The following is a 22301-nucleotide window of genomic DNA, read 5'->3' as shown; positions in this document are numbered from 1 at the left end:
AAGAGTAAAAAAAAGGGGAAGTCAAAACCACATAATTTGGTCGGTGGAAGATAGTTTTGAACATCGTAATTAATTATTTCATATTTCGTGATGAAATAAAAAAAAGAGATTCCCTTTAAAATTCGGTCTCTACTCATAAGTAATAAATCTTTAAGGATGCTCTTCGAAAACATGCGTATTAAATAATATAAAATCAGTTATATAACAAAAAGACAGACTAAATCAAGTCATCTTAGAAGGGTTCTTCGGTGTCATAACTGAGATACAATGGAGGACTGCATAATCATCCATAGTCATTGTAATTTCAATATTGATTAAGAAATCCTACTACTTGGAAGAAATGGAGTTGTGTCTTCAGCAGAAAATATAGAAAATCCAAATGACAGCGGTACATCACGACTACAACTACTTACTAACAAATCAGTTCCCTACCTGACAATGACAGTAGTGAGGAAGAAGCGATAATCACTAGGGCCATATTTAGTGATTTAACAAGTGACACTATTTGAATAATTTCAAGGGAAAAATTGTTCCGGTGCTGGGTATCGATCCCGGGACCTTCTGGTTGAACGTACCAGCGATAGCCCCGGAACAATTTTTCCCTTGAAATTATTCAAATCTGCTTTACAGAAAGCTTCACCTGAAAGACTAGATTTGCATAAGTGACAGTATTATTTCAGAATACAACGAAATCATAGAAATTGAATACGATGGGTTGGAAAGTGTTGGCGGCTTTATCGTCAACAAATTTAGAAACTCATATGTACCCACAATTGGGTGCAATTACAGAAAATTTGGAGCATATTTATATCGATCAATTATCAGAAGGACGACTGTACAAACCATCCGTAGAATTTTTTTAACACCTCTCCCAATTGTTGAACATTTTTCAAAGAAATGATTTGACGCGAAAATACAATTTTATCAAGTCTCTACTTCAAGAGTCACGTAATGTTGATGTTCCTGAAGAAGTTAAAAAAAAAAAATTCAGAACACGTTTTGCGCCATTAAAAGACGTAACAGAGACATCAATTACATCAAAGGACGTAAAAGTAAATTTAAAAAACCTTAACTTGAAAGTCATAAACAATACTGCAAAATGTTATGTACAGTGTAATATATCTTCAAGCCCATGACATTGAAATTAAAACAAGTCACATTGTTAAATTAGATAGTTTTTATTTAAATCTTAGACAAAGATAAACTAAGTGAAGTGTGTAACTATATTCAAGTGAATAATAGACTAATTCAGTGGTTCTCAAATTTTTATTAACATATATTTATTTTGTATAATAATAAAAAATGTTCCAGTAGTTACAAATTAAAAAATAATTAATGTAATAATATGTATGTTTTTTTTAGAAAATAGCTTCTCAAATATGGACTCCATATACCATAGGCCTACACACAATGATAACATTATCAAATTCAAGGAAATTTCTCGCTTTTGTTTTGATGGTGATCATAGATAAGAAATTTATTTCGCATAAATACGAGTTTTCAAATATTACACAAAATTTAAGAACCAGGTAACTTACTTTTGCAAGCACGAGGTATTCTTGCATTCTTTTGATTCAAAACTCGCCTATACTGTTCGAAAAAGAACTTTCCAACAGTAGACACATGTTTCAATGCGTTTTTCCTTCATATTTTCTGAAATTTCACCCAGTTGAGTGAAAATGTCTAAAAACGTAATCGCTATTCATCTATCATTGTCGTAATTGTTTTGAGCTTTTTTTCGTAAAATACTCAAAAACTGTTGTTTAAAATTGTGAAAACTTAATACTTGTTGGAAAAAACTAACTCGATGGTTTTCTATCATACGTAGCTAAATTTTCAATAATTTCTTTAATACACAGGAATAGATCAATCTTCTCTTTGTCAGGTGATGTCGACCAGAAATCAAATTTTTTTATATATCCGCTGATTTTATCCCTGACTGTCATTATGTTAACATCTTGGTATTGCAAACTACTATTCAAAGTGTTTAAGTGTTCAAAAATATGAGCAAGGAAGACCAATCTAAGAAACCAACGAGAACTGGGAAATAGGTTTGCATATTCCGATTCTCGTTTTGCAGGTACCGGCACAATAAAAGTTCTGCTCTTAACTGTAAAACCCTTTCCAGCACGTTACTACACGAAAGTCGTATTTCGTATGATAAAGAATATTTTCATATAACGTAGCCATGTATCCACAAATTTTGCTAAAAAATACAAATTTTCGAAGCATTTCCTTTGTTGAAATTCACCACATTGTATTGAACTATTTTCGCAGTGCCGTGGTGGTAATAGTTTGAAGTATTACAAAATGATGTTTACTTATATTTCGTGTCATTGTTACGTCATTTATTTCTATCGATATTTGGGTGGTATCCAATGGTTTAGAGTAAATAATAATAATATTATTTGAAAGATAATAATAGTACATTTTTAGTTGGCACTCCCGATAAAGCAAAAGCTTGTAACCGGGAGGAGAGTTTACATTAAATAATAATAAAGTAATGTTACACGCTTAAGTCTACACTAAAATAATTATTTAATTTCATTAATCAAGTATAAGTAAGCAAAAGTAAAGTGAAAAATACCAAAATAATAATACAAGAAATACAATGAAATTATATCAGGTAATACACAGAAAAGTAGATTAACAAGGAAGCTCAAGTGGCGATGGCTCCTTTAAACAATATTAAATAATGCAATTGTAAAATATATACAAAATATTATGCAATAACATAATGAAATAATATAATGTATGCTAATCAGGATTTAATATCAGTTGAAGTGCTTGCTTTTTGAATAATTTATTATTGGAAGATGCTAATTTTGAATGTTTTTAATGAAGTTATTACACAATCTCGGGCCGAAATTTGAGCCATGCTTTAGTCCTGCTTCAGAATTGCATTTGGGTTCAAACAAAGAACATGATAGGCTATAATGTGTCCTCTTGTACTGTAACCATGGTCATAATAGTTTTTATTTTTATGGTAATATTTTAATGGGGTATGTACTGTATGTATATTTATTTAATATTCAGCATATTAAATTCCTTTTATATGAGGCGTGTATGATAATCCATTTTTCTTAATACATATTTTATTACTCTCCTCTGTAATAATATTAATGGCATGAATAAAGACTTCACTGCCCCACCGTATCCTATAATATCATATTGTAGTATGGAATGTACTAAACTCAAATATATTTGTCTTAATGTTATTTTTTGCATAAAATGTCTTAGTAAAACAAATTTATAAATTGTTTTACGTTGTTTAAGACAAAGATAGTTTATATGATAATCCCATCGTAAATGTTGATCTATAATAATACCTAGGTACTTTATTTGGTTTGATTTTTTTTTTGAGCATCTAAAAATTGCTGAGAGCAATTACTGTCATGGATAACTAAATTTTGATTTATACTCATCGAAGACAAACAAGTTTTATTTATAGTAAACGATAATAATGTAGTAGTATCAGTATTGAGCGAGAGCAGGTTTGTATCCAGCCATTTTTAATCGAGTTTGTGCCTATATTTGCAAGCTTGTAAACTTCCTCCCAATCATTACCGGTATATATAGTAACAGTATCATCTGCAAAGGAATAGTATATTTTTCCCCCTTTTAATATTAGTGCCTAAAAGCAGTAAATCATTAATGTATATAATGAATAAGAGATGTCCTAACAAAGTTCCTTAGGGAATATCAATATTAATTTCTACATCACTACTTATTGCGTTATTGATTTGTGTGCTAGTATCTATTTGACAGATATGACAAAACAGATCCAAAGCAATACCTCTTATAAATTATATAAAATTGTTATTTTCTATTTTACAAGGATTTGTATTTTTCGAATGGGGTTAAGTACCGGTACGATGGGGGGAGGGAGGCTGCAAAGGAAAGTCTCACCCAAAAGTGGGTCGCGCCTTCAAAAAGTTTGGGAACCACTGGACTAGTGAATTGAGTGTGAAGTAGAATATTTCGTGCATATATTGTATTATAGCATAATATATCGATTGTTTTAAGGTAAAATGTCGTAATACTCAAAAACTAAAAAATTGAGATTTCTACACCATACTATTACATTTCTTTTTGTCCACTCTATGTGGAAGTAAAAGAATTAACCCTCAGACAATTCATTTCCGTATAAGTAACAATTCTTAAAATTTGTGATCCTCACTCTTTTAATATGTAGCTTGGTGAAACTATATTTTCATCTTGGTATTGGGTTAGAATTTTACCGAATATTGATTTTTATTAATAATGACTAGGGGGCGGAATTCAGCATATTTGCATGTTTTATTCCTTAGTTGCAAACCGTATGTCACAATTTTATAAATGCATTTCAAGTTATTTCCAACAAAAAGTCAAGATTTTATAATGCATATACACTACCAGTTAAAAGTTTTCCATCAGTTATGAAAACTATATACTTTATTTCAATGTAAAAACACATCGGAAAAACTAAACAGACCAACAAAATAAATATTTTCTCCCTCTAGTATTATGATATGGCAGAAATATTCAAAACGAAATCCTTGTTTTAACCACAAATCCATAGTTGTGATAGGTGATCGAAAACTTTTCACTGGTAGTGTATATGCATATTTAAGAGTTAAATGCATATTTCAGCTTTAGATGCATCTGGAAAGCATGCTTTTTATTTTTAATGAATTTGGTACTTAAACCAAAGTTAAGAATACGGAAAATCGGAAAAATGGAATACAGGAGAAAACAGGCATTGAAACATAGCCTATTTACATTAGCGTTATATATTATTTATCGCACTGACAACATTCAGACAATGCACTGTTGTCGGTGAATCACTGTGGATAATTCCGCGGCAATCAACAAAGCACTCCAAAATTAAATGCACTGCTGACTTTGTACAAATGTATAGTATTGGGACTTCATGATGGATGAAAGTTGAAATTAAAAGATCAGTTAATCAAAACAAGGAGCCGCTTTATCGTCTACTTCGTCAAACATGCATTAGATTTTGACAATTTTCACGAGAACGCTGCAATAGACTATAAACGGTGGGAAGTTAGCCTACAGGAAGTGTCTGTAGACTTTTTTTCGCTCGCTAAACTCGAATTTCGTCGCCTGTCAACATCAGCTCTAACATAGACACGATAATACAATTTTCTGCTTTCTACTTGTCGACATGGCAAATCAGAATATTTAATTTTATTTATTGTGAGTAACTCAGAAAAGCTTTGCCAGTGTGTTAAGTGCATTATATTTTAGGAAATTATTACACCCCTGAATTTTTATTAGTTTTGTCAACGATGTCTAATGAAAAAAGTGCCAGAAATGTACTGCATAAACAGTGGGTTGAAGCGCAAACAACTTTAACAACTTATGGTGTTTCAACATTCTTATGTATGGCAGAAAAACCATTAGTAACAATAACGTGCTTAATATATATATATATATATATATATATATATATATATATATACACATACATAATTTTTTTCAAATTCTAATAGTGCATATTTCGTTATTTTTATTGCATATATCCTGGTTTTCAGATGCACACGAGCATGCATATTTTTTCGTTTTAGTGCATATATGAATCCGCTCCTAATAATGACAATAAGGTTATACTGTGAAGTCATGCGGATTACTCATAAAAATATATATAATACAATACCGGTACATAATTATCTTTTTAGCCCTCTTAAAAATTTGTTAAATTAGAGGTTACGACACTTAACACCGTCAATATAGTGCACACATTTCAAATTTCCACGCTCGCGGAGGTAAAGCTAAAGCGCCAGTGCACAGCGCAGCTGTCCAAATGCGAGCGTGGAAAAATAAAATGTATGCACTGTATTTGGATACTTGAACATCATAAATTTTATCAACTTCGACGTGGAATTCCTCTACATAACTGTTAAGTTGTCCTAATCATATTCATGCTACTTTACATATGACAGAAATGTACAATGTTAAGCTTCCATTTAATGTAGCTGATAAAGAAATGTATACAAAAAGTAATTTATTATACATGCTTATTAATGAATTAATATTTTATTCACATTTATCCAATGGAAGTCAGCTATGCTATCTCATACATTAAGATAAATGAATGAAAACAAATCTAGATTGTCAGCGTTGTCAGAGACATGCATGAGAAAATAACAATAACATCAGGACTTAGGCTATTTCGGCACGAAGACTTTAGGAAGGATATATAGAAAAGATAGACCCGAATGTAAACTACGAAGCAAGCAACCACGCCAGGCGTAGGAAACTCGCAAAATAATGATGATGATGTTTATGATGATGACGACGATGATGATGATGCTCTACAGTGCATCATACATCTAAAAGTCGTCATTTCTTCGTGAAAAAAGAATTGGAATTCTGGGGTTCTGCTTTTCCTCTTCTGTAGCTCTATGACTCTTACAGAATACACCACCATAGCAGCTATCAATCTTCGGACAAACAGCAAGAAACACCCACTACGGCGGAAGATTGATTTTGCGCCGTACGAACACAAGCGGTGTCCTGCTTTTTAAACATAACAATTAAAGAGAACTATGGAGAGTAGTGGTGCAATTACGAGGAAAAAGCGAAAGAACCCCTAAAAAAATCCCTTATATCTTAGTTTTATCCACTACAAATACAATTGAAGTCCGCTACCGTCGTAAGCCAGTGCTCTGCCAAATGAACTCCCAAAGCGATTGCAAATTTGTAGAAATGCGATACAAAAATATAACTTTTACATGAAATTTCCTCATTTGTAATCGGTCCTCACGCACTACTGGTTTGTCGTCAGTATCGATGACGATTGTTTTGTAGCACCTTCTTAACATGAAGATGAATTATGTTTTTATGTGGCACTGGCTGTCCAGGAAACTTCATTTCGAAATGTTAACCTTAGGATCATTATTTATTATGTAAAACCTGCTCACCTGAATTGTAACAAGGTAATATAATTAACATAAAATAAGGCCGTCATCCTGCGACACCATCGTATTATATACTAGGTCTAACTGAAAACCCATGGATCAGTAAGTCATTGGTCGAGAACTTTAGCAGAAGCTGACGGAGATCGGTGATCCAGTTACAAATGAGGAATACTGTGTCAAACGGAAACAAGAATATGCGAAAGCTGTAAAATGTTGAAGGGTTTCAAATATTTTACTTTTTTTTTTTTTTTTTTGGCACGACAAGATAATTTTCTGTAATAAATCTATGGCTTCAAGACAAACTGTGACGTCATTTCTTGCTGTTTTTCAGGAGCGAGCACTTAAAGTTTGAGCGACCGTATAAAACCATAGAAATCAATCATGTTTCATAACAACGGGTTAGAGAGAAAAATGCACGTCATCTTTTGCCACAATAACATATCATCAGAATGCACAATATAATATAAAAACATTTCATTTTCGCCAAAAATTTACATATCACCTTTTGCCTTTGAACCACAGATATACTGTCATAAATGCCCAAATAATGTCTAATGTAAATGATGTAAATGTTTATTTATGCGCTGATATATACCGTGTTACCGCGAGAGAACTTCACTGATGTTCATCAAGATCCAGATTTTATGAAACACTACAATAATCTGAAAGAAGTCATGTACCTATCAAAAACTCCGAACGTATTATATATATATATATATATATATATATATGTAATATATACTATAATTTAAAGAAACGTAATGCTGATTGATAATGAGTTTAGGGGGAAGTTCAATTAACGTCATTCAGTAAGAACGAATTAACCTACAACACAGTTACAAAGAAAACTGCAGTTGAATTTCAGTCTCAATGAAAACTACAATTAACTTGATTTTGCTATGGATTACAGTTAAGTACCCTACAAAAATCACTCCAATTGTGTATGACGATAATTTTATTAAAATGTAATATGAATGTAGAACAACGAAAGTGACCATGTTGGTTGTAATACTCCTGCGGGTTGTTGGTTCTTTTCTGCAGTATGTCAACCAAATGGTAGTAAAAAAGTCACAGTTTTCGTTCACACACAGATGCCAGTTGAGTTTTACTGTACCTAAAGTCTTTACTGTCTATCTGAAAAACGGATAATGCGTTTGGAACGCATATAATTTAAAACTGTAATGAAATTTCGTTCAATTTTAATTCTGAGAACGTAAAATGATAAAGTATAAATTATAAATGCGTGGATGGTGAACAATTGATTTGTCCATTTCCATAAACCGTTAAGACCACAAAAATTCAAATTTGAGTTTTGTACGTCACCTGATAGATGGCACTGTCTTACACTGTTTAAGTTACATTTACAGGTATTATTAACGTTATTGACTATTCAAATTCACGATTGAATACAGTATTGACTACAGTTTCAGAACACTTTAAGTCCTTGACTGTTGCAGGTCCATAAGCGTTTACAGGAGCAGAGCGTGTGAAGTTCAGTAGAAAAAAATACGTTATAGAAGATACAGTTTCAAACAACGTTATATTCACACTTTTCTGAATTAACATGGGAATAAATCGCCATAAAAAAAGGAATTAGGCCTACAGAAAAGCAAATTTAGAAACAAATGACATTTTTTCCCGATTTCTATAAAAATGTTGTTCGAAGGACTTAACAGGTATTGTAAATGGACGACTTAATTAATGGCAGCAAGAAAAGGCGTTTTTCTTCCACTAACTTTGTAATTCGAAAACACACAAACACAGCAGTACTGTATTTTACTGAATACCGACATACGAAATAGACGATTAGACTAAATTATATTATGTTACAACATATGAGTGCTACGTCAGTACTTAGCGGCCTACTGATTACCACTGAAGATGTTCCATTAAATCCAACTCCAGTTTTAATGAAAACTATCCTATTTTGTGTACTTAAATGATTCTGGCAAAGAAAAAAATCATTTCGACTAAGCATATTGAATATAAGCCTAGGTTGTATTAAATGCCAGCATTTTTTCCTTGATGTAACTTCATTTTACTTTTGAATTAATTTTGTGACATAGGCCTGCTGCACTTTTCAAAGTAAATGGAGATATTCGACAAAGGGCAGACGACCGCAAAATTGATTTTTTTGACGCTACTTCACTTTAGTAAGGCATTTGACACAGCAGACATAGACCTTCTATTTGCACAAATTAAAAACATCTTAATCTTTCTGAAACTGCCGTTTCTTGGTTCGACTCCTACCTTCGTGACCGTCAACACTTTATCGGTAGGATTCATTCTTCTGATTGACGCGTTGTGGGGCGGAAATCCCTCAAGGATCGGCACTTGGACCTCTACTACTAATATTTAGTATAACATATTAATGACGTAACAACAATAATAAAACACTGTGAATATCACATGTATGGTGACGACTTACAATAACTGAATGCCAATGTTTATCCTGACGAAATGAATGACGCAGCGCAAAGACTAAATAAGGAGTTGGATTGTATTTCGATGTGAGCTCAGGAATTTGGATTGAGGTTAAATCCAGAGAAATTGCAGGCAATAATAATGAGACATCATCGGGTACTAGCTCTCTAGAGCGTGCAATAATTTACCATCCGTATAGCTTAACGATAAAATGATTAAATACTGTTACTCTGTAAAAAGTCTAAGCATTTTTATGGATAACAACCTAAACTGGAATACTCAGGTTACCAACACATGCAAGAAAATATTTTCCACACTTCATTCTCTTAAGCACCAAAAAAAAAAGTCAATTAGGCCTACTTGTGATGCCCCATTTCGATTATTGTGATTCTTTGTTAACCAATCTAAACACCAACCCAACTAAAAGATTGCAACGTGTTCATAATGCGTGTATACGATTTGTCTGTAATACTAGGAAATTGGACCATGTAAATACTGTCTCTCAAACTACAACAGTATAGTGGGTTCGCCTGAGGAAAAGAAGAATCATACATTCCCTGTCACTTCTGTACAAAATTCTACATACATACTTCTACTCCAAATTATCTGGCATCACGGTTACGGTTTCAGTTTCTCGCAACATTTCGTAAACAGCATCGTTTATGAAACGATCCATTCTTTCTTTAAAGTGCATTCTTGTACATAATTCATGTGAATTGTAACCTTGACCACAATTTTGTATTATAATTTTATTATTGTTTATTGCTTATAAAATATGTATTTTGATACCAACTATAACCCTAATATACCTCAGGGTGAAATAGGGTTTATTAAATTGGATAAAAAAAACAGCATAAATCGCTTCTTTCCATTCCTCGTCACAGAACTATTTCATACTCATTTTCCTTCACCATAACATCTCGCCTCTGCAATTCTTTGCCTAGTGAAGTCAGAGATTGCCGGACGTTATCAAAATTTAAAACTAAATTGGAAAGGAGTGTTTCACTACATGAACTCGACTTTCAATAAGTTGCTAGATTGGATGCTTTGTACCTCACTCAATGTAATACATTTCCATAACAATTAAACTGTATTGCATATTATTTGTATCTCAATGTAATAAATTTCCTCAATAATTAAACTGTATTGCGTATTACTAATCATGTTGTTATCTTTGTTTTTATATAAGTAGACTGTGTTATATATTATGATGTTATTATCTTTGCTAGAATATAAGTATAACAGTTCTGACTGAGCTGTCATTATTAATGTAGATTGTGTCACTTAAATTCTGCCATTATTGTTCTAGATTAATAATTGTTCATTTATTTTCACTTTTCTTGTTTACATTTTACTTGTATTTGTATTTTTCGTGGTGTGGAATGGAAGGTCTATTGGCCTTAACTCCGCCAGAATAAAGTAAATACATAAACATAGGCCTATGTATTGACACATGCCGAGTAGGTACTTTTTAATATCCATAGCAATTCCTTTAAATCTATTAAGTTACCAAATAAAGCGTAACGCATACTGACAATTAGTAGAAAGAAGAACAAATTAATATCATCCTGCAAAACTTAAAAAAAAAATCCATACAACACCCGAACTCGAAACATTTTATTACCGTACATTTTAATTTCGTTAAGAATAACTTTTCACGACTCTCGTATGAAACATTCTTACAAATGGATTCCGCAAAGAAAAGTGGGTTCGATATCGGCATGGAATGAATGCAGATAGAAATAGGTACATGAGTATCTGAGTTTTAGCAACTAATTTAGCTAACTCTTCTTGAAAATGCCATGAACATGACAGAAAAGCGTAAATTCTTGTTTAATACATTATAATATCTACACTACGTATCTTTGATCAAACAATTCTATCTCTTAGAGGAATCCAGGCAAAGCTTTTATTCCAATTCTTATCTACATTAAATTTCGACGTTGCGGCAGTTGAAAACGTCATTGAATAAAATAATACTGAAGTTTACAACAAACAATTCAATCACGACGACGTGTACTGCATTTTCATGACATTTCCTTCAAATCTGTTACGTGACAACTTAGAAGTGTAATGCCTATAGGTGTTAAATTCACGGGGGGGGGGGGGGATTAATAACATAAATAATCTTTACCCAGCTCAGGTTACGTTAGGTTTAATTTCTTTTGGTTACGTTACGCCCGTTCAGGTCAAAGCTTAGGTTTGTAGAACGAATAATTAGCCTATATAAAAATTCCGACAGTAGTTTTTTTAGTAGGTTATTTTACGACGCTTTATCAACATCTTAGCTTATTTAGCGTCTGAATGAGATGAAGGTGATAATGCCGATGAAATGAGTCCGGGGTCCAGCACCAAAAGTTACCCAGCATTTGTTCATATTGGGTTGAGGGAAAACACCGGAAAAAACCTCAACCACGTAACTTGCACCTACCGGGAATCGAACCCGAGCTACCTCGTTTCGCGGCCAGACGCGCTAAACGTTACTCCACTAGCGTTAGCTTCAAAAAGAACATCAGCGTCCTTATCGACTGAAGAAGTTTTCACTGTTTACATAAACTGTTTGGCATGTTACAAATTTAATGCTTTAAATCAGGTGGTGCTCACTGTACAGTTCAGGAAACAACTTATGATCGTTAATAGCTAAATGTCTTAGCTTTTGTTATTGTATTATATTTTTCAAGTATCTCCGCGGAAAAGACTAACCACGTAATACTGTTTAATGTTAGCACAGTCTAGTATATACAGTCACGAAGCTTGAGTTGTGAGGGTGCTAGGAACAATAGACTGTGCCGGTGCTATTTCGCATTGTCTGTAATGAGGCGATATTAGCGACCCTAGTGGTTAGCAACTATCTATGGATGCATATTTACTACGTATTGAGCTTCGTGATTGTATATACTAGACTGTGATTTAGTATGTAATTCTTTTTGAGACTCGTAAATGACGTCTGAAGTGAAATTTATTTATTTAATTTTATTTAACTAGCTAGCTAGTGAGTACAAATTAAAATTATAAAAAAAAATGTTTCTAGCCAATACCGTAAGTCCCAGGCTCGTGTACGGTGTGATCTTAGCCAATAATATAACACAAAATAATTTAGAAAGACAGTTTACTTAATACAGTAATTAACTTAATTCAAAGCAATAAATAACACAGAAGAGAGAAAAAAAAAGAGAGAGAGGGGAAAAAGAGAGAAAAACACATTCAATGACATGAAAATGTTTAATATGAAAAATACTCTTCTGAGTGAGTGAAAGGTTTGTAATTGAGGGACATAAAGCCTACAGTACAGTACGGTACGGTCATGTGTTCGGTCTTCAGTGTTTCTTCACAAACAACGTTTCCTTTTTTACATGATGGAATGGCCACCGTAGTTACGTTTTATACAGGTGAATTAAAAAATCGCTGTCTGTACTGAAACATTGAACATATTTCAATGCCTGCCCATAATAAAACTTGTCTACAGGTCAGCTGGTGAAGTTTCTAGTTAAGTACATAAGATCGCTTTTAATTAATATTAATTTCGTTGCAAATCGCTGTTGTTTAAATCGATTAATTATACAAATCATACCGTCATTGATTCTTGTGATCATAATAAGGTCACTTGTAAATGAATGTCTGAAAATAACAAGTCAAATCGCGACAGATTGTCATCAAGGTGATCCACTAGTTAAATAAAGCCTGCGTAGAATATTTGTAACATTTCATTGTCTCCTACTTGTAAAGGAACATAGCACAAAATCGTATGTAACGCACTGTACGTGCGTGCGTGCGTGCGTGCGTGCATGCATGCATACATACATACATTTGTTTTAGTTGGTTATTTAATGACGCTGTATCAACTACAAGGTTATTTAGCGTCGATGAAAATGGTGATAGCGAGATGGTATTTAGCGAGATGAGGCCGAGGATTCGCCATAGATTACCTGACATTCACCTTACGATTGGGGAAAACCTCGGGGAAAAAACCACCAGGTAATCAGCCCAAGCGGGGATCGAACCCGCGCCCGAGCGCAACTTCAAACCGGCAGGCAAGCGCCTTAACCGACTGAGCCACCCAGTGGCCACATACATACATACATACATACATACATACGTACGTGCATACGTTACATAGAAGCATTAAATTGTCATTCAGTACAGGCCTACATATAACTGTAAATTTTACATGGAGTAGGCCTACATGGAAAACAAGTCACCCAGGAAAACCTCAAGATCTCAGAGAAATCGTACACGGAGCTTGACAAGAGGTTTCAGAAAGACCATACCATGTGGCTGCCATAATTGTATATAACTTCTGACGATGAATAATACTGAAAATAATGCAGGACATTGCTGGATACAATATTAAATCAAGCCATCTACGGCAGTCCTTCATAGAACTACACAATGCTGTACACTTCCCACACTAAAATTCAGAATCTCTCTTCACAAGACAATCGTTTCCAGTGGTCTAGCGATCACTATTGGAAATTCGAGAGTTCAATTACAGCAGAGGCCGACGGATTTCAAAGGCGATAATATAGTGCATACATTTTATCTTTCCACGCTCGCATGCACTGTGCTGTGTACTGCCGCGTCCGCCCTATACCTATGGTTCCGCTATAGCGATCATCGCCGAGCGAACGTCAGCTGAGCTGTTTTCTTTACAGCGAACATCGTCATCTTTCCTAACGAAAATATTGGGGACTATGCCATCAGATAATTAGATAGCACTAAGTTTGGAGGCAATAATTCTGCTGAATCATTTAGAATTGGGGGTGTAGACAAGTTTAAGGCTTATTTTTCTAGTGAAGAATGAGGAGCTAAATGGTATCAATAAGATACATTGTTGTATTTATGCCACTTTGAACAGAGACGTACCGTATATTTAAATTATTTTCCGAGCAAGCTATCCGTGTAAAAATTAATTACATCGTTTGTTCTAAATTATAGTGGTTACAATATTCAAGCTTCTGTCCAAGCTAAACTTGAAACTAATTCTAAAATACGCTTCATTAAGATTTTAAAATGATATCAAGTAATAGGTACGTTAATCGTAGTTATTAAAGGTTGGAATTTCAGGGAAGACAGCCTATTCCTTTAACACTCTATAATTCTATAAAGCTATACGTTCCTGCTCTAACAATCCTAAATTCAGTTTTTTTCTTATAAACACTGTCTTTAAAAATAGATAATATTTTAATTATTCTTTCTCTAATATACTGGAATATACATAGAATTAACCTGTGTTGAAATACATATACTTTACCAATTTTGCCCATAATTACACCAACTTCATTCCACATGGGTAGCTCTGTATTTTTTGAACTCATATCGTACAGGGCGAAATGACTGGAAACATGGTTAAATAAGTTTCGTCATTGATTTGTGAGAAATTGCTAAATACACGATGTTTTGCAGCCATATTTGTGATATCGTCATTCGTTTTTTATCTAAATGAACGACGATTATCGTTGTCATTTTGAATTTAAGTCAATCCAGAGCGATGAGCGCCAGCGCAGATCGCTGCAGCCCGCGCAGAACGTTGTAAACAAACCTGCTTCATTTGTTTACATGTAGAGCTAATCGAGCGGCGTTGTTCGCTCAGCGGAACCATAGCTTCCATCTGTGAGCGTCGAAAGATAAATGCATGCATTACATAATAGATAATATACTGCTAGGTTTCCTCCAGGAGGTAAATAGAGCCGTGGGTTACGTGTCGTAGATTTATGGTACCCGCTGAAGGTTTGTGTCGCTCACAGAGGGCTTTATTTCTCGTTTAATTCCGATGTAACTACCTTCTGCTGTTGAAAGAGTCGTTAAATAAAATATTAAATATTCGATCCTGCTACGTACCTGCCACATAATTTTATCTGATTTGTTTGCGTTTCTTAACTGATTGTATGAAATTGAGAGATGGAATAACTTTATAAATACACACATGACATAAATTAAGTAATACACTGCATTTCCACAATTAGAGTTAATAAACATCTCGAACATTTATAGTATCTCAGTCCTTTACATATCTCAGTTATATTTCCGAATAGGCCTATATCCAGCAGATGACTTTTGAAATCGGTGCCGCAGTGTTGCCAATACCTTGCAAGAAAAATGAGCGATCAGTGACAGGTTAGGTTAGGTTAGGTTTGTTCAGGCTTTCGGTATGTATTGCATAGGAAGGTATGTAGAAAGGCTTGTCCTGGACCATAGTGAAGGAAAATAATGCTTTCGTAAGGTACTATTATACTGAACAACAATAATTTTGCTCCGACTCAAAACAATGTGTCCCTTATGGTTTGATGTACGTTGAATCCGAAAATGCATCTCTTTCCTTCGTATCACGTAAGGTTTTTAAGATATACCATGATTTCACTTTTCGATAAGCGCTCCCCCAGGAAAATCTGGCACAGGTTGAGGATATAAATCAAAACAAAGGTAATGTATTTTATGAGTTTATGACTTATTTCCGGTTTCTTATGGTTGTTGGCATGTTATTTTGTACTTCTAATAAATAAACAGTTATCGGTCCCCTCTATTAAGTAAATTTCATAATAGTTCAAAGTGAGGTCTATGCAATGAACAAACAAGGGTGTGGTTTTCTGTATTTAAAGGAAATGTTTACCAGTTTGAGTGAAGGCAAATTAAAAGAGGGCATTTTCATCGGTCCACAATTTCACAAAGTTATGGCCGATCCTTTGTTTGAGGAAAAACTTTCTGTTACAGAAAGAATGGCATGTCGAGCTTTCAAAGACGTTTCCTCTAATTTCCTTGGAAATTCTAGGGCAGAGAACTACATAGAACTTGTTTGGAAAACACGTATGAAAAAATGGAGCGTAATATGTCTCTCAAAGTACACTTTTACATTCTCATTTGGATATCTTTCCTCCTAACTTTGGACCGGTAAGCATGGGGAAAGATTTCATCAAGAAATATCTGAAATGGAAAGGCGATATAAAGGAAGATCGTCATCCAGCATGCTTTTAGACTATTGTTGGTTCCTTGTAAAATACTGTCCCGGGTCTATTTATAAACAGAAGTGATGCAGAAAATTATTTTAAATTTAAGTTCAAATTCCAAATTTTTTTCTCATTATACGCATGAAATATTTTTATTGTTGTTGTGTTTTAAACTATATAACATCATGTTTGTATCCAATACAGATTTTTCAAGTATTATGAGGAATTTTGAATCCCTAGTCTATTGTAATTTTATCAGTAGCAGTGTAAAATTAAAAACAAAATTGTTTTGTCATAAAAAATTCAATTCATTTTCCCCGGAAAATGAATGGCACGTGATGGGACAATTTGGATTTCAAATTCAGACTTAGGACACACATATTAGTAATATCCACCTATTTTTATTTCGGAGCAAGACAAAAAGGAAAAATTTGTTGTTCAGTGTTATCAAAGATCGTACAATGTTGTTGTTTAGTCAACTGTCCGAAGACAGGTCTGAACCTCACAAGCGATTCCAATAAGACACCACTTATGAGGCAATAGGCCAAGAGATAATGGGCTAAGGTGGCCAGGCCCTTTCCCCCTCCATTGTATACATCGGCGATTAGCTACATGTACACTAATCAGACTTCAGAGTACAATTATTTTGATAACATCCGTTTTCCCGCGTAGTGTAAAGCAATAGTTGTACCACTGGTTGATGAGATAATTTCCTGTGAAAATATCGGAGAAAATAATCCGACGGGTATATAAGGAAGAAAGATATTTGGGGCGGGTTGGTGGGTTTTACATCTTTTGTAGTGATTACATCATGTCTCTAGAGAGTGTGCTACTACAAGTTTGTGGTTATTTTCAATTATTTAACAAGTATTTTTTTTTGCCGTGTGTTGTACGTAGCGGGATCGAAGATTCACCAATAAGACATTAGGCCTATAACTTTTTAGAATTCGGAGACAAAGTACCTAATTGTTCCACATTTTAAACCAAAAATCATTGTAGTATGTCACAAGTACCGCTCTACCATCTGAGATAACGGCTTGTTTGTCTCAGTTGTCTTTTTGAGAACACTCATCTCGAAAGAAATCAAACACATTACTTACTATGGCTATAACCACTGCATTATAATGCACCTTGAGGAGACATAATAGTTGGCATGGACCACGTTTCTGACTTCTATATTTGTGGAAAGCTTAGAAGATAAGTTGGTGCCAGCTGAACAGCTGTTGGGACATGCAGATATGAGTACTTCCCCATTATACGAATCACTTATACACTAAGAATTGTAATGCTGAAGATATCAATTTCCAAAATTTCGCAGAAATACACATTTTCTGAATCCATGACACGAAAAGTGTTTCTGACATGCCATCTGTTTCTCAACAGTGATTTCACCTAATCTTATCGATTGCATGCATTTTGTTCGTGTTCAACATGAGTGTTTATTTGAAATCTAAAAAAAAAAAAAACAATGTGGATCGCGTTCATTATGTGGAATAAACTGGCGATGATACGGGCGATTTAGTGTCGACGAGGAAAATGTTTTGGTAAGACAAATTACTGTATACAGAATTAGTAGTAGTAGTATTTATATATAGTAGTATTTATTTACTTGTAATAATAACAGAGAATTTATTTAATGACACAGGCCATGAGGATGCTGTGACCACGTACAGTCCCTTGTTGTAGGTATACCGCTAAAGCAAGGCCTTACATTTTGTGGGTGAAAAGGAAGTCATTTCTAAACGGCTTATTTACTACCGCCATATGAATAACGTCTAAATATCTACTCCTATTTTAATTAATAAAAAATTACATTACGAAATGCTGCTACATTTGTGGTTGTTTGTGAAAATTATATTAGGCTATCTAGTTCATAAATGAAGTGAAATGGGTTAATTTGCGGATATAAATATATATCTTTTTCTGTACTTTCTTTCGGAGCATAATAAAAGACCTGACTTATCTATGCCATAATTTCATAAATTACAACTGAAAATGAAGCTGTGAATAGTGATGTCATTGGCATGGTGATAGGAGTTGATGTGTTTCGGAACGCATGGAACTTGTAATGAGAAAGTATGTGTCAGGGTCGTGACTCATGTCTGTGTATGTGTTTTGCTTCCGAAAGTATACGTATTCCATTTTTTTATTTTTATCGTCAAATCCGTTATGTCACAGCATAGAAACGAGAAGAGAAGTGCATAATGAAGCAAAAAAAAACCAAGTAAGATATGAGAGCCTAGGTGTTTGTAAACACTGCCGACTTACCGACTGGAGTAGCGGAGTTGGTGTGCGGGGGATTCACCCTGGCGCGTAGGGCGGCGCCGCCCGCGCTGGTGACGGAGGACAGCGCTCTGCCGCCGGTGGAGCAGGGCGACGAGGACGACGAATCGCAGCTGCCTTCCATGGAACGGGACACGATGGCGGCGGCGCTGGTGCCGGGGGCGGGTGGCTCCCCGGGGGCGGACGTTTGGGTGACGGGCACGCCGTTCTCGATGCTGAGGCCTCCGACCTGGCCGGCCAGGCGGGCCTCGTCCTGCGCCTGGGCGCGTCGCAGCGCCGTCTGCAGCGCCATGACCCGCTGGCGCTCCGCCGTCAGACAGCACTTGTCGCAGTTGCAGTACCGGTACTTGCAGTAGCGCTTGTGGCCCTTGAGGCCTATCTTGAGGCGGTGGTTCCTACAGCGGGCGCAATTGGGGGGCGTACGAGGACTCTGCGAACTGCTGCTAGTGGCCGCAACGTCCGGCCGGGCGCCTTCCTGCCCTGGCTCGCCACCGTTCTCAGACATGTTCAGCGCCCGCCCATCAACCTCAACGACTTGACATTCACACACTCACTGCAACACTAACGTCACGACCAAAGTGCATGGCCGCTCCCGCTGCAAGCGAATGCACCGCGTGGCGATCCCAGCGCCCTATCTCGGCCGGTGCACCAATCAACTCTCACGCCGACAAACACTCATCCATCTAGCACAGTTATCTCGCAATAAGGGACTGGAATGCCGGGGTTCACAGTCCAAGCAGCCCCGCGAAACTTAGGTGAGGAGTGAGTGCAGGCGACCCGGTAGGGGGGGCTCGCAAGGGGGGCCCGGAGGGGGAGACCGAGTTGTAACTTTTACGACTTTTGGCTGCTCCTTGCTTGGTGGTTGTGTTCGTTGCAGCGGGATACGAGTCGAACGGAAGGGGGCGGGGGGACGTGCGACGGAGGGGGGGGGGGGCGCGGGACGGAACGCTCATTCCAACTTGCATCGTAAAACCCTGCCTGATGCATACACACATGCTGCTGTCTGGATGACTCGACGGACTCTCTCTCTCTCTTTCTCTCTCTCTGTCCTTGCCTGTGTTATTGTAGTGAAGAGGCGTCTACTTCACTTAAATTAGATAAGGGTATAGGTACCGATATCAGGCTCCGGGGACTGTCTGCACCTCCGGGCTCGTGAAGTAAACCAGACCTCTTAATCGACGGACTAATCCATAGTGTCGACGTCCTCTACCGTGACGCTTTTTACACCTTCATTGTTTCACTATTTACAACCTCCTCTTGCAACTTGCAGCCGTTTTTTAGTTCCCGAGTTGTTGCCGATAATCGCCACGCCGGGCCGGGCCAGTGGCGCACGTCTCGTTCTCTCTTCCCTACTGATGTGTCAGGAGGGTCGTAAATCGGGGCACCCAAATCACACTCCGTCCGCGTACAGCATCTGCCACTTCACAGGCATTTTAGTAGTGCAGATGTAACTAAATTGCTCATCATCATCATCATCATCATCATCATCATCATCATCATCATCATCATCATCACTTATTTTTGATAGGCCTTCTCTCTTGCGAGGACTCAAGTATTAAACAGCGATACTCTCCGGTCATAATATTATGATAGCTCATACTTTAACCTAGGCCAGAATCGCCCAAACTACAGACCGCGGCCACATCCGGCCCGCCATGGTTTTTTTTATGCGGTCCGCTTTTATTTTTGTAAAAATAAATGGCCTATATTAAATTACTAGCGATTTTAGAGGTTTATTTATTGAACATGATCGTTTCAGAGTGTCTCGACAGTAAAACCTAGTCCGGTTGCGCAACGGGTTATTAATTAGTTCATATCAGTAACTATGGTGGTGTAATAACATGTAACAAAAAGCTGATTGAAGAATTGGAGGTTTCACAATCTCCAAATCGAGACTGTACCTTAATACAGAAATTCCTTCTGTTGAAATATTAGTAAAAAGTCTTTAATAATTTTCATTTATAAAATAATAAATAATCTTTTTGAAGTTCCAGCTCAACACTGAAATTGATAATCACTGTACTAGAGAAAAAATCATAAACACCAAATTCTGCTAAATATGGCATTAGATCAGTATTATACAACTAACTCAAAATATTACAACTCCTTACCATTGGAAATAAAAACAATATCAAAATTATTTCAGTTTAAAAAGAAAGTAATATATGTAGGGTGTGTTTCGAAGTAGATTTGCTGATTTTTTTATTAATTAAACTTTAATATAATATGATAAGAATGTATAGACTAAATTTAGGTTCAGGCTTGCTCAGTTCCCATTAAATTAAGTAGATATACATATATGAATTGTACAAGTAGTAGGCCTATTTAAGGGGTCAAGTACAGCATACAACAGTAAAATTTTTGGAAATATTCAACATTTTTTCCTCCATTACTGTATCTTGTACAATAATGAAAAACACTGTCCTTCTGCTATATGAAAAAAAAATTACGATTTAAAAAAAGTTATTTATATATATATATATATATATATATATATATATATATATATATATATATATTTTAATTCAAAATGTTGGCAGTTCACTCTGCAGTAATGAAGCATTTCCCTCATAACACAAAAACTTGTTAACTTTTTCATGTTCTCTCTTTTCTATATTATTGCTGAAACTCATGTTTACAATATCATGCTCTCTGAACTACAGTCCTTAATAAATAATATTTTTATTATTTTGTGTAATAGAAAATACTGATATGTGACCATTTTTTTTAATTAATTTATTTTTTATCAGACAATCTATCAAAGGTAGAGAAGTGATCTTGCATCATATTGTAGATATGACATGCATAAATACATACAAAAAATTTCATCACAGAATGTTGGATAGTTTTTGAGTTATGTGGGAAACGTTTCATCACTGCACAGTGAACTGAATTTAAAAAAAGAAATGTAGATAATTTTTTTAAATCGTAAAAATACTTTTTTAATATAGCAGAAGGACAGTGTTTTACACATACTAGTTTTTATTATTGTACAAAATACAGTAATGGAAAAAAAAAGTTGAATATTTCCAAAATTTTACTGCTGTAAACTGTACCTAACCCCTTAAACTAGACTTAGGTGTAAGGTTATTAAATTCATTTTAATAATTCTACAATCTTACGTAATTCAGGATTATAATCATTTGTAATGGTTACCACCACAAAACAAAACATATTTTTATGTATTGCCTAGATATAGCAATAACTCAATAAGGGCTATTTCGAAATAAGTAAATAAATAAATAAATAAATAAATAAATACACACATAAATAAACAAGTAAATAAATAAATAATAAATTTTCCGCACAGAAGTAAGGTGGCTGAGTCGCGGTTACAAGATTCCTTCCTTTACTAGAGGACATCGCAGATTTCCTGAAGAAAAAAGTCGCCTATGTAAATTGTTAAGTGGCCTCAGTTGGTTATCCTGCTTAGTATGTATTCTTGATTTTCTTTAACAAAAGATTTAAGTGATTTCAACACCGTATTACAGGGTAAAGATAAATCAGTTATGCATTCAGAGTGCAGTGATATTATTTCATCTAAAGTTAAATTTATTCAAGACACAAATTTCTGTGAAAAATTTGGGGGAATTTTCCTATGGTCATTGATCTACAAATCCAATATTCCGAAACATTTTTCAGAAATGGTTTTATAGTTGAAGTTACTGAGGGAATTGAAGAACAATTTATTAAAATATTTGTCGATTTTATGAAAATGGAATATAAAATT

At 35.1% G+C, this 22301-nt stretch overlaps 1 protein-coding gene across 3 annotated transcripts in view; it reads right to left on the bottom strand.

Annotated features, from left to right (window-relative positions):
* Positions 1–19263, bottom strand: part of LOC138701470 (protein doublesex-like) — a 1083736-nt gene extending 1064473 nt beyond the window's left edge. For 2 of the 3 annotated variants that reach the window (XM_069828362.1, XM_069828363.1), the window contains exon 1: positions 18557–19263. In XM_069828362.1, coding sequence (XP_069684463.1) covers positions 18557–19076 — 520 coding nt within the window. In that variant the 5' untranslated portion in view covers positions 19077–19263. The remainder of the gene's footprint in view (positions 1–18556) is intronic. The other variant, XM_069828361.1, reaches the window with a different exon arrangement.
* Positions 19264–22301: the final 3038 nt, after the last annotated feature.

The sequence above is a fragment of the Periplaneta americana genome, chromosome 6 (assembly GCF_040183065.1).
Source record: "Periplaneta americana isolate PAMFEO1 chromosome 6, P.americana_PAMFEO1_priV1, whole genome shotgun sequence".
In the NCBI taxonomy this organism is placed as follows: Eukaryota; Metazoa; Arthropoda; class Insecta; order Blattodea; family Blattidae; genus Periplaneta; species Periplaneta americana.
Note: the sequence above shows the minus strand (reverse complement) of the source record. Positions and strands in the feature narration are given on the sequence as shown.